This window comes from Urocitellus parryii, chromosome 2 (assembly GCF_045843805.1).
Source record: "Urocitellus parryii isolate mUroPar1 chromosome 2, mUroPar1.hap1, whole genome shotgun sequence".
Classification (NCBI taxonomy): Eukaryota; Metazoa; Chordata; class Mammalia; order Rodentia; family Sciuridae; genus Urocitellus; species Urocitellus parryii.
This window is the reverse complement of record NC_135532.1, coordinates 170,900,060-170,916,444: the sequence shown is the minus strand read 5'-3', so window position 1 is coordinate 170,916,444 and position 16,385 is coordinate 170,900,060. Positions and strand designations below refer to the sequence as shown.

Below are 16,385 nucleotides of genomic sequence, written 5' to 3'. Positions count from 1 at the left end.
TAAATTTTGTAGTTATTAAATCAATCTTGTAGATGGCTTCAGATTACTTAATTTTTTTTTTTTAAAACCACTGTCACCAGTGCTGAAACAATACTAAATAAAGGATGAGTTGAAAGGGAATTTAGAAGAAACTGCTTGGCCGTTGCCATTGAGATAAGAGTGTAGGCAGCAATCTCACTCAAGGCACTGGTAGTAAAAACAGGGCAGACAGGCTCCAGGTGGATCAGCAGGGCTTGGAAACCAGTTGGGCTTGTGGGTGAGGGGAAGGTGAACCCAAAAGACTGGGAGGCAGGTGATCACAAGGTATAGCAGAAATTTAGGAAGAAAAAGATGTGCTTTTCATTGAGTCTGGTCAGGTTTGAGCTGCTATTGGTGATGTCCAAGGCAGTTTGGAATATGGACTTGGAGCTCGAAGGCCCAAGGCTAAGTTGGACCAGGAAACACCTCTGCAGTGAGATAATTGAATGAGGCAGGAAGGGGACTGAGGATGGAGCTTTATAGAATAAATGTGTCTGCACTGAAGGGCCTGAGAGGCAAGAGGAACCCACAAAGGCCCTTCATACTGTGTGTTCCACAGTCTGAGACGGTTCTGTTCGGCAGAGTATGGAACATGGGAGAAGGTTTGCTGTAATTGCTGTTGTAAATTTATGTATTAGAAAAGGTCCTTGACATCTGATGAACTATGGAGGGAAGATGAAATCTTTCTTAGGATGTTATCTCCCAAAGATAAACAAAGTAAAAGTGAATAACCAAAAAAACGGAGTAAGAATTTACATTTTGTTAAATAGTCTATAGTAAAGTTTAACAATGAAATATTTGTTTTTCAATATTTCAATATTTTTCAATATTTTTCAGTATTGCTGGAAGGCATGTCTCTTACTGAAAGAACAGTTTATATGAAATAGAACTATAGTATTAATTTTTTTTTTTTTTACTAATTCTCTTTTTCCTCCTTTTTCCCCCCTCTAGATTTTACATTGTGCTATAGGTAAGTAAGGAAATTTTCCCCTACTATATACAGTCATTTGTGTCTTTTTAAAAAGTGATAGATGATTCTTTTTGAATATTTGATTCTTATTGAATACTGCAAAAAGGAAATAATTTAATCATGATATATAAAATTGCTCAACTTAGAATGGCTTCTGCTTTCTAAAATCATAAGTATTATTTGAACGTTATCACTGAACACTCTTGATCTTTCTGTCAATCTAAAAGAGTTGTCTTCCATTTTCTTGGTATAAGGGTAATGGAGAAGCACTTGCATGTTTATAAAAATGTGGCTTGGGTCCTGATGCTGGGCTGTGTTGAAAAGCCCTCTGCAATCACTTAATGACACATTTTCTCCTTATTCTTAAAATGGGAGTGCTGCACATAATTGCCTCCTTCCCAAATGAATATCATATATATATAAGAGTATAAGGGGTTTGCAGAACAAACCAAAGGGGTTTCTGCTAAAAGCAAATCCAGTATGTTTTCCTTTTTCTTTTTGTTGGGAGGGGAGAATTGTCACATTTTGCCCTTGAACTGGTAGCATAACTTCTAGTGTATGGTAGCTAGACCTGTCTAATTAAAAATCAATTTGGGGGTGCTGGGGTTGTGACTCAGCGATAGAGTACTCGCCTCGCACATGCGAGACCTTGGGTTTGATCCTCAGCACTACATACAAAAATAAACAAGTGAAATAAAGGTGTTGTGTTCAACTACAACTTAAAAATATAAATATTTTTAAAAAAATCAGTTTGGGGAAGTTAACAGATCACACAGAGCAAGCCCTTGGTAGTTGCCATCCATTCCAGGTTGTCTGTCAGAGGAGGGTTTGAAAGTTGATACTCATTTGCAAATTCCAAAAGTCTGAAAACTTGAGAACTACAGATTTAAACTGTTATGGCCCTGACCAGTTGAACTCACAACTGAAGTGGGCTTCTACTATATTCAGGGCATTGGGCTTGGCACTCAGTATTCAGAGGTGAGGAGACTCATAGTTGAGAAAGACATGCAGTTGGAGACAGCAGGCTGTACACTGTGGGTGTGGCAGAGGTCTCTGTGATACCTGGCCCCAGGATTATTAGGATATCACCATTATAAAGAGTTGCACTTCTGCTCTTTCCCACTTACCCAGGGTCTGTGCCTGGAGTTCAGGGACACCTTGAAGGATATGGAGAATTTTTGTATGCATGTGTCTGTCTATTTGGGGCTGGGGGAGATTTTATAGCTTTTGTTAGAGTCTCAGAAGAGTTTATGGTCCCCCAAATGTTAAGAAATAGTGCTTTATAACCCTTGAAGAATAGATTTTGAAAGGCATTTGGGGCTCATCTGTCACATGTTCTGTTTTTCCAAAAGTTAAGTGACCTGCCTAGGTTCCACAGCTAGTAAGTTGTATCCTGTTGGAGCCAAGTTTGTCTCCAAAGCCTGCCTGGATGATTTTATTTTATGGCACATGGGTTTTAGCTTGTGTATAGTCTTACATATGTTTCTTTTTTAGTCCTTTATCTGCAATTTTTAGATGAGAAATTGTACCCCTTCTTAAGTATTAAATAAATTTTAAGCATAAGCTAGCGGATTGGGAGATATATTTGGCCAAAGAGAGTTCTGGAACCACTTCAGGCCGCCTCCACATGACTGAACCCTGTACTCCATGCTCCCCAACTCTCTTAACCTTCAGCTGCTTCTGTACAAAGCTCCTTGTCACATATTTTCTGAGTATTTTAGCCTTTATGAACTGCCATAACAAAGTACAGACAAACCCCCATTTATAATGGTTCAATTTATATATATTTATTACATATACCATATATATATTTCACTATTTTGATGGTGCAAAAGTGAAATGAGTTTGGTAGAAACTCTATTTTGAATTTTGATCTTTTCCCAGGGCTAGTGATATGTAGTACAATAGTCATGCCATGCTAGGCAGTGATAGTGAGCCACAGTTCCCAGTCAGCTGTGCAACCCCAAGGAAACAACCTATACTCTGCAGTGCACTGTGTTGCTAAGCTATGATGTGCAGTGGGTTAGGTGTATTAAATGTATTTTTAATTTCTGATATTTTCATCTTATGTTTGGTTCATTGGGCCATAACCCCATCATAAGCTGAGGAGCACTTTTCTATAAATAAGGTGACTTATAAGCAATATTTATTTTTCACAGTTCTGGAGAATTCCAAGATCAAGGCACTGGCAAATATAATGTCTGGCAAGGGTCTGTTCCTCATAGATTGTACGTTTTTGTGTTCCTCTCATGGTGCAAGAGGCAAATTGGCTCTTGCCAGTTTGTTGACAGTTTTGCCTCCCCCATCAGACTGTAAGCTGCTGGAGGCCAATTCTGTACAATTTATCCATGCATCCTCAGGGACCCATGTGGCATCTGACTTGTGGGAGATAGTTGCGGAACCCTTATCCTTTTCTCAAAGATTTTGTTTGTCAGTGGGTCTCATCTTTCCCCTTTGCCATCTGTCTTTTCCTTCTCAGTGCACAGATTGCTCACATTGCTCCATCTTAAATGTTTAACCTGGCCTTTGAACCAACATCTTGCTCTTCCTACTACTGATTCGTCTCTGTCCCTTTTACCAGATTTATGGTACTCTTTCTGCTTTCTTACTGCCATTTATACCTTACCCCCGTGGTTGAGAATTTATCCCTCTGGTCTGATGAATATTACTCTCTGGCTTAAAATCAGCAACAGTTTCTGCCAAATTCCAAGGGCACATTTGGAACTTGCTGGACTTCTCAGCTACACTGAGCCCCATTAAAGATTCCCCTTCATGAGTTCCTGCTCCTTTAGCTTCCTTAGCACCAAGCCCTGCTGGTTGTTCTCATCCTCTGTGATTCTGTCTTCCTTGGGTGCCTCTCTTTCTCACCTTGCCCCTTGGTCATGAGTGTTTCCTGAGTTCTTTTCTGGCTCATTGCTCTTCTGAGTGAGCACACCTGCTGCGGGTGATCTCTTCCCTGTTCTCACTCCCAACCACACTGTCCCCTGTCCCCAAACTCAACCCTTGATCTCCTGAATACCCACTACTATGTGCACACAGGCACCTCCTTCTCAGCATGACCCAGACTCCCTAACTTGCTCTGCTACCTGTCTTCTCTTTGTCAGGGGCACCACCAGCTATAGCCACAGCCATTCAGTCACCTGTGTAAACCTGGAGCTCACCATGGTGCACCCACACACCTACATTAGCTGTTTTCAGTTCTATTCCATTAATATTTTTCTGATTGTCTTGGGTTTTCCTCCTTACTCAATACTTCAGTATATCTCGTCCAGACTCTCATATGGGTCTTCCTGAACTTCTAGGCTTATATATTGATTATGAGCCACCATTGTTGAGTGTTTACTGTGTCCCAGTGCCTTACATTTATCATTTACTTCCCATTTAATGGTTTGCAAGGCCAAGGTTTCATTATCTCTGTTCTCACCATAAATAGGTGAAGTCATGCATATATTAGTAAGCTTGATTTAGCCATTCTACAGTATATACATATTTTAAAATGTATACTGTTGGGATGCAAGGATGGTTCAATATACGGAAATCAATAAATGTTATTCACCACATCAATAGACTTAAAGATAAGAACCATATGATCATCTCGATAGATGCAGAGAAAGCATTCGACAAAGTACAGCATCCCTTTATGTTCAAAACATTAGAAAAACTAGGGATAACAGGAACTTACCTTGACATTGTAAAAGCTATCTATGCTAAGCCTCAGGCTAGCATCATTCTGAATGGACAAAAGTTAAAGGCATTCCCTCTAAAATCTGGAACAAGACAGGGATGCCCTCTATCACCACTTCTGTTCAATATAGTTCTCGAAATACTGGCCAGAGCAATTAGACAGACGAAAGAAATTAAAGGCATAAAAATAGGAAAAGAAGAACTTAAATTATCACTATTTGCAGATGACATGATTCTATACTTAGAAAACCCAAAAGGGTCTACAAAGAAACTACTAGAACTAATAAATGAATTCAGCAAAGTGGCAGGATATAAAATCAACACGCATAAATCAAAGGCATTTCTGTATATCAGCGACAAAACTTCTGAAACGGAAATGAGGAAAAACACTCCATTCACAATATCCTCCAAAAAAATAAAATACTTGGGAATCAACCTAACAAAAGAGGTGAAAGATTTATACAATGAAAACTACAGAACCCTAAAGAGAGAAGTAGAAGAAGATCTTAGAAGATGGAAAAATATACCCTGTTCATGGATAGGCAGAACTAACATTATCAAAATGGCCATATTACCAAAAGTTCTCTATAGGTTTAATGCAATGCCAATCAAAATCCCAACGGCATTTCTTGTAGAAATAGATAAAGCAATCCTGAAGTTCATATGGAAAAATAAAAGACCCAGAATAGCAAAAGCAATTCTAAGCAGGAAGTTTGAATCAGGCGGTATAGCGATACCAGATTTCAAACTATATTACAGAGCAATAGTGACAAAAACAGCATGGTACTGGTACCAAAACAGGCGGGTGGACCAATGGTATAGAATAGAGGACACAGAGACTAATCCACAAAGTTACAACTATCTTATATTTGATAAAGGGGCTAAAAGCATGCAATGGAGGAAGGATAGCATATTCAACAAATGGTGTTGGGAAAACTGGAAATCCATATGCAACAAAATGAAACTGAATCCCTTTCTCTCGCCATGCACAAAAGTTAACTCAAAATGGATCAAGGAGCTTGATATCAAATCAGAGACTCTGCGTCTGATAGAAGAAAAAGTTGGCTCCGATCTACATATTGTGGGGTCAGGCTCCAAATTCCTTAATAGGACACCCATAGCACAAGAGTTAACAACAAGAATCAACAAATGGGACTTACTTAAACTGAAAAGTTTTTTCTCAGCAAGAGAAACAATAAGAGAGGTAAATAGGGAGCCTACATCCTGGGAACAAATTTTTACTCCTCACACTTCAGATAGAGCCCTAATATCCAGAGTATACAAAGAACTCAAAAAATTAGACAATAAGATAACAAATAACCCAATCAACAAATGGGCCAAGGACCTGAACAGACACTTCTCAGAGGAGGATATACAATCAATCAACAAGTACATGAAAAAATGCTCACCATCTCTAGCAGTCAGAGAAATGCAAATCAAAACCACCCTAAGATACCATCTCACTCCAGTAAGATTGGCAGCCACTATGAAGTCAAACAACAACAAGTGCTGGCAAGGATGTGGAGAAAAGGGTACTCTTGTACATTGCTGGTGGGACTGCAAATTGGTGCGGCCAATTTGGAAAGCAGTTTGGAGATTCCTGGGAAAGCTGGGAATGGAACCACCATTTGACCCTGCTATTGCCCTTCTGGGTCTATTCCCTGAAGACCTTAAAAGAGCATGCTACAGGGATGCTGCCACATCGATGTTCATAGCAGCACAATTCACAATAGCTAGACTGTGGAACCAACCCAGATGCCCTTCAATAGATGAATGGATAAAAAAAATGTGGCATCTATACACAATGGAGTGCTATGCAGCAATAAAAAATGACAAAATCATAGAATTTGCAGGGAAATGGATGGCACTAGAACAGATTATGCTTAGTGAAGCTAGTCAATCCCTAAAAAACAAATACCAAATGTCTTCTTTGATATAATGAGAGCAACTATGAACAGAGAGGGAGGAAGAGCAGGAAGAAAAGATTAACATTAAACAGAGACATGAGATGGGAGGGAAAGGGAGAGAAAAGGGAAATTGTATGGAAATGAAGGGAGACCCTCATTGCTATACAAAATTACATATAAGAGGTTGAGAGGGGAATGGGAAAATAAACAAGGAGATAAATGAATTACAGTAGATGGGGTAGAGAGAGAAGATGGGAGGGGAGGGGAGGGGGGATAGTAGGGGATAGGAAAGGTAGCAGAATACAACAATTACTAATTGGGCATTATGTAAAATTGTGGATGTGTAACCGACGTGATTCTGCAATCTGCATTTGGGGTAAAATTGGGAGTTCATAACCCACTTCAATCTAATGTATGAAATATGATATGTCAAGAGCTTTGTAATGTTGTGAACAACCAATAAAAATTAAAAAAAATGTATACTGTAGATGTGTATTTATTAATTCATCAATTAAAAAATAAGGGAAAAGAAAAACTTCACAGACCAATAAGCCCTACAGCCAAGAGTTAAATTTATTGCCTTGTGGCTCCAAGTTCTTGTTTCACACCATCCTATAGACTTTAGTCAAAGGATAGTTCTGAACACACCACACCCCTGCTTCAAACCCTTCACTTATGCTTCTAGTAGGAGCTTGTTGAGCACTGGATAATGATCTTAACCAAGTTCTTGTAGATCTCTAAAACTTGTTCTAGAATGTTTTCAGTCCCTTAAAAGAATGAATGATAATAATAATAAATAGATTGTTTCCAACATTAGCCTAGAGGCAGAGCTTCTTTTTTTTTTAACTCATAAGTTTATTTTTATAATGATAGTTTATTTTCCTGTGGTTCTAAGTTTGTACTACAACAACATAGTCTTTTAGAAACTTATTTAGAATCTTGAAATGTTTTTGTTTGCATCTAAAGTAATGTAAAGAATAGATCTCAGTTGGACTTGGTATGTTAGTCAACTTTCTGTGGCTGTGACAGTATATCTGAGATAAGTCATTTCATAAGAAAGAAAGGTTTATTTTGATGCATAGCTTCAGAGGTTTTGGACCATTGTCACTTGGCCCTGTTGCTTTGGGCCTGTGACAGCATACTCCATTGTGGGTAGTAAGTGGTAAGAGCTCTGTTCACCATTTATGGCAGCCAGGAAGAGAAAAGAGGCCAGCAGGCATCCAAAAATCCCTTCCAAGGTCACGTGCCACGTGACCCAAATTCCTTCTAGGCCCCTAGGAGCTCTTTGTCCTTCTAAATGAGTCCCTGGCCACAATTTTTCAGAGTAGATTGTTTGTTCTGCATTCATAATGCAGGAACAGGGTTTTTAAAATGCAGGGGTTGCAGCCCTCAACTTAAGATTTGTAGTGCTTCATGTTTACTCAGAATTTTTTCTTTACAAAATGAGAATTAAAAACAAACAAACAAAAAAACCCAGAAGCACCCGAACCCACCCTATGATATGTTTTTTACAAGTCTGCAAACAGTAGCTACGGTTTCTTTATGCAGTGATATTTGTATTGAAAGAGTTACTCTTTTTTCTCTGTCTCCAAGATGAGATATGGGGTGGTTCCTAGATAATTGCCTAGAATTCATCTCTGTCCCCTCTTGGTTGAAAGTGGAAGTCACAGGAGAGACACTGGAAATGAAATTACCCTTGGTAAGGCATGACATCATGGTATTTGGGGGAACCTTCATGTTGGAAGTTACCTTGTCAATGTACATAACTTTGGAAGTTTTCTTTTGATTGATAATTGTGGAGCAACTATTTGAATAGGAGCTGTCATAGTCCAGAGGGTTGTGTGCTGAAAGTTGAGTGTTAGCACTTTGATTTTATTGACAGAGATAAGAGAACTTTTACCTAGATACCTTGGATTTGTGGTTTCAAATATTTGCTGTACATGCCAGATCGTGCTTCTCAAACTGATAGCACCTTTTATTAAAAATTTTAAGTGAATTTCAAAAAATTCTCAAGTGCCTTAATATTAGTTGTAGGATATTGCTCCAAGCTGATTTTATTTGGTAATCAACAGGGTCAGGGAGGAACTAGAGCTAATGCCACAGAGACCCCATCTGCTGTGGCTGAAGAGATCTCTCCCCTCCCAAGTTGGAGCAAACTGGAGCTAACTAAATCTTTATACCTAGGGTACTACTGGGTATAAACCAAAACTGCTTTCTCTGTTTTCTTTTTGTAATACTAGGGATTGAACCCCAGGGGTGCTATACCACTGAGCTATACTCCCATCCTTTTTTTTTTTTTTAATCTTTATTTATTTTGATGTGGTGCTGAGGATTGAATACGGTGCCTCACACATGCAAGACTAGTGCTCTACCTTTGAGCTGCAGCCCCATCCCTCACACCCCCACCCCCAACCCCAGCCAGCAACCCTTTTTTAAAAATTTTCTTTTGTGATAGAATCTGCTGGCCTCAAACTTGGGATCATCCTTCCTCAGCCTCCCAAGTAGCTAGAATTATAGACTCAAAACTGCTCTCTTGGGGCTGGGGATGTGGCTCAAGCGGTAGCGCGCTCGCCTAGCATGCGTGCGGCCCGGTTTTGATCCTCAGCAGCACCACATACCAACAAAGATGTTGTGTCTGCCAAGAACTAAGAAAATAAATAAATAAATAAATGTTAAAATTCTCTCTCTCTGTCCCCCTCTCTCTCTCTCACTCTCTCTTTAAAAAAAAAAAAAAAAAAAAAAACCTGCTCTCTTTGGTTCTACTTAGCTTAATTGACATTTTAAAAATGAATTTTACTAAATAGTAAGGAAGAAGAACAAAAACCATCTAAAATACAACAGAATAAACATTGCTGTTTTCCCGGAGAACAAGTTGCTGATCCTGAGGCCTGACTCCCTCTTAGTTACTGGGTGCTGGCATGGCCTTCATGTTCCTTGCTGCTTCTCTTTAAGCCTTATTCTTGGCAGGACACCTCCCCACCCACCCTTTCCCAAGCCCATTTCCATCCTTCTCACAAATGTGAGTAAGAACATTTCTTACTCAGATTCAAACATTCTTTCTGCCTGGAGGTGTGTTTAGTGGTGGTGATAGCAGGGGAAGGGGAGGTAATGGGCACAGCACAGCCTTGCCCAGCAGGAGAGCCTCTTCCCTTGCATCGAGGCTTCTAAAGCTCAGTCTTGGAGAGTTGCCTGGGTACAGTGGAAGTAGGAGGCCTAGGAGGTTGCCAAAGCCAATCTTCCCCTCTTTTGCAATTCTGCCTTTGCCATTATTCAAGCACATAGTTTTCCAGTATCCTGACCCCAAAACTATACTGACAGGACCAGGCACAGTTGCATCTGTAATTCCAGCTCCTAGGGAGGATGAGGCAGGAGGTTCTCAGGTTCACGGTCAGCCTGGGCAAATGAGCATAACCCTGTCTCAAAAACAAAAAACCATACTGACCATATTCAAATCTTAATTTTTCATAACTCATTTAAACCCTTCAAACCTGCCTGACGTAGCCTGCATCTGCCTTGTCTCTCATGGTGTTGCCTTCTGATCCATTTTTTACCCAAACAGGAAGAGAGGAGAGAGGAAAGATAGTGTTGGCACCAGCATCTTCTGCTCCTGATACACAAAGCTTCATCCTCTGTTCTCTGAATAAACCACTTTTTCACACCTCTGTAATTTTGTACATACAGTTTCCTCTGCTGGGAACGCCCAGCCCTGCTGGTTGTTCTGTGCTCTGTGTGAATGTACTGAGATGCTGGGAAGGCAGAGAGAGGTAGAGCATGCTCATTAGACTCCAGAGCACCTGCACAGGGAGAGTGGAAGCTTACCTGGGGCTTGTAGACACTGCCTGGCACTTAGCAAGCCCTCAGTAAGTAGTACTCAAGTCCTGGGGCATGAAGGGAGCCCAGGGAATTTCCTCCTTACTGTCCTCATAGGAATAATCAGGGGTTTAGTGTCAATGGAAGCATGTTTTTAAGATATTTAAAATTTCATCTTTATAAGATAATTAGTGTGCTATCCACCAGAGACCAAGCTTAGGCAAACGTATTGGAAGCATTCCTAGTTGTGTTACAAGTCAGGCAATTTCCCTCTGGGTCTAGTCTTCATATCTGAAAAATAGGGTGTTAGACTAGATACTTGATCTCTAACATTCCTTATGGCTGGATGGTATGAAATTCTTTGAAACAGTAACTATGTCACTTTGGAGACCACTGATCTGAGTGGTGATGGGAAAGGCCAGAATGTTAGATGTTTGAGGGGATCTGTGTGAGTGTTAGGGAGTGCCAGTACAGTCACTTTATTGTCATTTTCCTCCCTTCATAAATTTTGAAAGTCTTACCAGAAAGCAGAATTTTAATATAAGAAACACTAATTTTCTGTAATGTTCATTTGCCTTAGTTGTCACTAGATGGCACTCTTGTATTAGGAAGATTATTTTTCTCTTGGAAGTCACAGGACTTCTGGGGGCCTTCTGATAAAAACAGATATAACAAACCAATGGCAGGAATCAAGGAATGATCAACTTAGCTAGAGAACAGAAAAAAATGGGTATTTTTCTAACACTGTCCTTTGGTCATTAATATTTGAAGTATTAAAAATCTGGATCTTTCCATATTGCCCTGAAGGAGATTATATTTCCTAATTATAAGATATAACATTATTAAAATTTAAAAGAGCTGTTTGCTTCATGAAAAGAATGTTGTGTTTCAGAAATTCTCTGCTGAGATGGTTTCTACTTTTATTCTTAGCTTCAAAAGCCAGGTTAGTCTAACAAAATTAGAAACACCGTCTAGAGACCGAGATGACTAAATTCTGTTAAATCACACAGTGAAAGTGTAAATCGTCTTCTAGCCAAAGGATGGTCTGACTCATGATTCTGTGGCAGGAGTTGAATGGCTAAATAATATATTAATAAAGAGACCAAGTAGCATCTGTTATTTTAATTTTTATTTCTCTAGTGATGAGTGGTGTGGTGTATATTTTCATACTTTTATTTATTTTTTAATATGGAGACAAGGTCTTGCTGTATTGCCTAGGCTGGCTTCTAACTCCTAGGTTCAAGTGATCTACCTGCTTTAACCTCCGCAGTGCTGTGATTACAATCATATGCCTTCCATTTTTTAATTGTGGTGTTTTCGTATTGAAATTTAAGAATTGTTTCCATATTTTAGCTACAAATCCTTCCAGATATGTGCTTAGCAAATATTTTCTCCCAGTCTATGGCTTGTCTTCATTTTCTTAATAGTGTCTTTTACAAGTTTTTAATTTTAATAAAGTATTTCATAACCATTTTTAGCTTTCATGAGTCATGGTTTTGGTGTTGTATCTAAAAACATGTTGCCAAACCCAAGGTCACATAGATTTTTCTCCTGTGTTTTCAACTGGAGGTTTCATAGTTTTCCATTTTACAGATAGGTCTGTGGAGTCAATTTTTGTGAACAGGTCTGTGTCTGGGTTCATTTCTTTTCATATGGACATCTGTTGTTCCAGTTTCATTTCTTTGGAAAAGAATATTCTTTCTCCATTGAATTGCCTTTTGTTCTTTTTTCAGAGGACCGTTGGCTATGGATCTGTTTCTGGGCCATCGAAGATCAAAAGTGAATGATCAGTTGTGTGAATTTATATCTGAGTTCTCTGTATGTCTATTAATTTTGATAATACCAGAAGATTGCCTTGATTATAAGTCTCGAAATGTGGCAGTATATAGTCCTCTATCTTTTTTTTTTTTTAATTTTTTTTCTCGGTATTGTACGAGTCCTTTGCCTTTTGTTAAACTTTAAAATCAGTTTGTCAACATCTACAAAATAGCTTCCTGATGCTTTGTTTGGAATTGTGTTGAATCTATAGATCAAGTTGGGAAGAATTGATTTCTTAAAAATAGTGAGCCTTATAATCCAAGTGCATGGAATAGCTCTTCATTTATTTAGACCTTTTAAAGTTTCTTTTATCATTGTTTTTCTGTTTCCTACATACAAATCCCATACCTGTTTGTTGGATTTATACCTCAGAATTTTTATTCGGTATTATAATAAATGGTATTGCTTTTTACTTTCAAAATTCAGTCACTTATTGCTCACATATAGAAAGCAATAGACTTTAAAAAAATTTTTTTTAGTTGTTTATTTTATTTATTTATATGTAGTGCTGAGAATCAAACCCAGTGCCCCACACATGCCAGGCAAGTGCGCTACTGCTGAGCCACAGCCCCAGCCTGAAAAACAATAGACTTTTTATATCCTGAGGCCTTCTATACTTGCTTATATTTCCAGGATTTTTTGTGTAGGGCCTTTGGGATTTGGCATACAGACAATTGTGTCATCTTTGAACAAAGACAGCTTTCTTTCTTTCTTTGCTATCTGTATGCCTTTTATTTCTTTTTCTTGTCTTATTGCACTAGCTACAACTTCCAGTGTGACATTATTCATTATGTTTTTACTCATGATGATTAAACTATTCTTAGGTCAGTTTTTCTCCTACCCAATTTTGAAGGCATGTACATTTCCTACTTTACTTTTACTATCAAGATATAAAATTCAATATATATATATCTCCTTAAAAAAAAAAGAATGCCTCTAACCTTAATTATTTTTTGTCCATTTGTCCTGCCTTGCATTAAGAGTGACGATGTTTAAAATCCCTTATTATTAATGTTTCTAATTAGTCTAGCATCTTCTGTAGCATTTCCTTTAAAAAGAATGTCCCTACCTTTACTTATTTTTTGTCTATTTGTCCTGGCTTGCACTGAGAGTGTCAATGTAAAAATCCCTAATTATTAATGTTTCTAATTATTCTAGCATCTTCTGTAGCATTTCCTTTGCAAAAATGGTTACTATGTTATTTTGTGCATAGGTGTTTTTATTGATTTGTAAACTGGCTTTGTGGTGAAAAAAGGTTATCTTTGACAGGTTTAATGCTTTTTGTCTTGATTCTACTTTGTCAGATATTAGGATCATGATTGTTTCCATTTGCCTGATACACCTTTGTACATCTTTTACTTGTCTTCCTTTTGAGTCATTTCTGTATTAAGGTAGAGGTGAACCTTATTTTGTGAGCCAATTTGAAAATTATTGTTTTAATAAGTGAGTTATGTCCATATGTAGTTATTGATGTGACAAATGTTTGTCTTACTCTGCCATGCTTGTGTTATATTTTCCACTTATACTGCTATATTTGCTGTTTACCTACCTGATGTATTTTCTTATTTATTCAGATATTTAGAAAATTTTCTTTTTGATTGTCATATTGGTTACCATTATATTTATACCCTTTTTAATACCCTAGACCTCTCTTTTCTTATTTAATATTTTACTATCTAGCTGTCAATTTTTAAAGCAATCTTCTGATACCCATCTATACCCTATACAACAGTGAACTTATCTTAAGTCCACACTTTAATAAAGTCCACGCTGTATTCAGTGTTCATGTCAGGGTTTGCCCTAGTTTACTATCACCTTTTAGTTGGATGAAACTCATCATCTCGTAGTGTTAGGAACTGTAAAAGCATCAGAGATTTCATCCTATTTACAAGGTAGTTAAGTTAGTTTGTTACTATCTCATGGATTCTGGCAGAAGACATGAGACTCTTGGGTCAGAGACAAAGGATTTTATTATTCATGACAAAAGCAGTAGGTGGAGTTCCCTCTTCATTTGCATTAGTTTTTCATATCCCACACATTTGGTGGAGATGACATAGATGGGTCCATATGAATGTCTGTACATGCAGTGTTTTGTTTTATAGAAGACAAATGCAGAACTTGGAGAATCTACTGCTTTTATAGTAAGTGAAAGTTCTTTGCTCAAGGGAAGAAGCTACCTTATCCTTCAAGATTATTTCCTTAAAACAACCCTAGAAAATGACCTGGGCAGAGAGCTGTCAGGTCTTTGGCATACCTTGGCATACCTGACAGGAATATTCAGGAATGCTCAGGACTCATAGCAGATTGCCCCTCCCAAAAAGATCCCAAGAAGGACTTATAAGCATAGCTTGTAGACGTAGTATTCTCTGAGTTCATACTTACTTAAGACTTTTTCTGTAGCCTTGATATTTGAAGGACCAATTTGCTAGCTAGAAAATTCTTGGTTCATACTTTCTTCCCTTGAATTTCTTGAAAATGCTGCACCATTATTGCCTTACTTTTATGTTTCTCTTAGGAAGTCTGATTATCTTGTGCCAATCTAATTATCTTGTGCTTTTGAGATATTTGGACTTTTTACCTGAAAACCATGATAATTTTTATGTGTGTATATGCATGAATACATACATTAGGTCTAATAGTTTTAGTGGGCTATGCCTCCAAATTGACAAGACAGTTTTCCCAGACATTCGGTAGGGAAGTGCTTTTGGATTATAGTTTTACATTTTAGTTCTTTTCATTATTCTGGCTTTTTTCTTTTTGAGGGACTATAAATATACCTATAGTGGCTTGTTTTTTCCCTGTCTTCTCTTTCAACTCCTTTCTTTCAGATCCCTTTTACTTCTTTATTTGTCCCTTTTCATTTTCTTGTTTATTTTGCTCCCATTCTTCAGTGTTCTTCATTAAATTTTCATTTGAATCTGTTCTTTGGGCACCTTGAAATTTAGACTATATTTCAGATATAGTTTTGTCTTTTTCTTACATTTCCTTTTTTATTTCACTTCTGCCTGATTTTTGTCCATTTCCAGTCTCAGTGCTTAGACTTCAGGATGTTGAGAGCCACAGCCGAAGGGGCCCCAGCAAACTTCCAGCTGCCAGCACCAGCTGCCAGCTGATGATTGGCTTACAGTGGCCCCAGCTGAAGGGGCCCCAGCAAACTTCCTGCTGCCAGCTGATGATTGGCTCACAGCGGCCCCAGCAAACTTCTAGCTGCCCCTGATTGGCTCCTGTGTGGTGATGCTCATTGGGTTGTTTCCCTGCCCTTTCAGACCAGGAGCTGCTCATTGGGGGACTTTTTTGGCTCCGCCCACACAACCCAGCCAATGGGCCTCAAGAGCAGGAGGAGTGGGGGAGGTGGAGAGGCTTGTGGGAGGCCGGTGGTGGCAGTTGGGCTCTGAGGGTTTTCCTGAAGAGCTCTACTGTGTGTGTGTGTGTGTGTGTTTTTTCTAAAAATAAAGTTCGTTTCTTTTGACAAGTGGCTCCTGAATTGTGCCCAGCCTATTTAAGGATATTTAATTCCATTTGAATTATTGTGCTTATTTTCTTTGTGGTTGTTTTTTAGAAGGCATTTTTATTAGCTGAAACGTTTTGGTCCCTTTTTTTCTGTTTTCTTCTGATAATAGTTTTGTATGATTATAAATGTTTTCATCTATATATTTTGTGGACAGAGTTGGAAGTTTGAATTTATTTACTTGCAAACTAGTTTGAAAACATTCTCACTTGTAAATGTGCTGGAGAGTGGTCCCTATGGATAGGTTTTTGTTTGAAGAGGTCAGTAAAGGAGATTTAAGTCCCTTTTAACTCCTCTTTATCTCATTCCTCTGTTACCATTCAGTCACTAGAGGGCACCCCTTCCTTCTTTTTTACCCTTTTCTTCTCTAGTAGCAAGTTTGTTTTTTCCAGATTGCTGCCCCAGGTCCTGCAGATTGAGTCTCTTCCTTGTACTTGGTGCACTGGCTGAAAGGGTGCAGTTTCAGTGTTTTTGTACTTAAGTGTAGACTGTCAACATCAGGGATGACTTAAGCCAAATATAGGCCTGTTGCTCTGCTCTTCTCTCTTCTGTGCTGTTTTTCCAAATTCTCTTTGCACAAAATTCTGCAGTGGGTCCTTAAGAGATAGCTGTGCTAGAATTTTGGTGTTTTTTTTTTTTTTAACTTGATTAAAGCTCATAGTAGTGTCTT

At 38.4% G+C, this 16,385-nt stretch overlaps 1 protein-coding gene across 1 annotated transcript in view; it reads left to right on the top strand.

The window, feature by feature from the left end:
* The window catches only part of Hacd2 (3-hydroxyacyl-CoA dehydratase 2), a 93,184-nt gene that overhangs the window by 19,108 nt on the left and 57,691 nt on the right, over positions 1–16,385 (top strand). Inside the window, exon 3 of the mRNA XM_026394393.2 lies at positions 970–988. Coding sequence (XP_026250178.1) covers positions 970–988 — 19 coding nt within the window. The remainder of the gene's footprint in view (positions 1–969; positions 989–16,385) is intronic.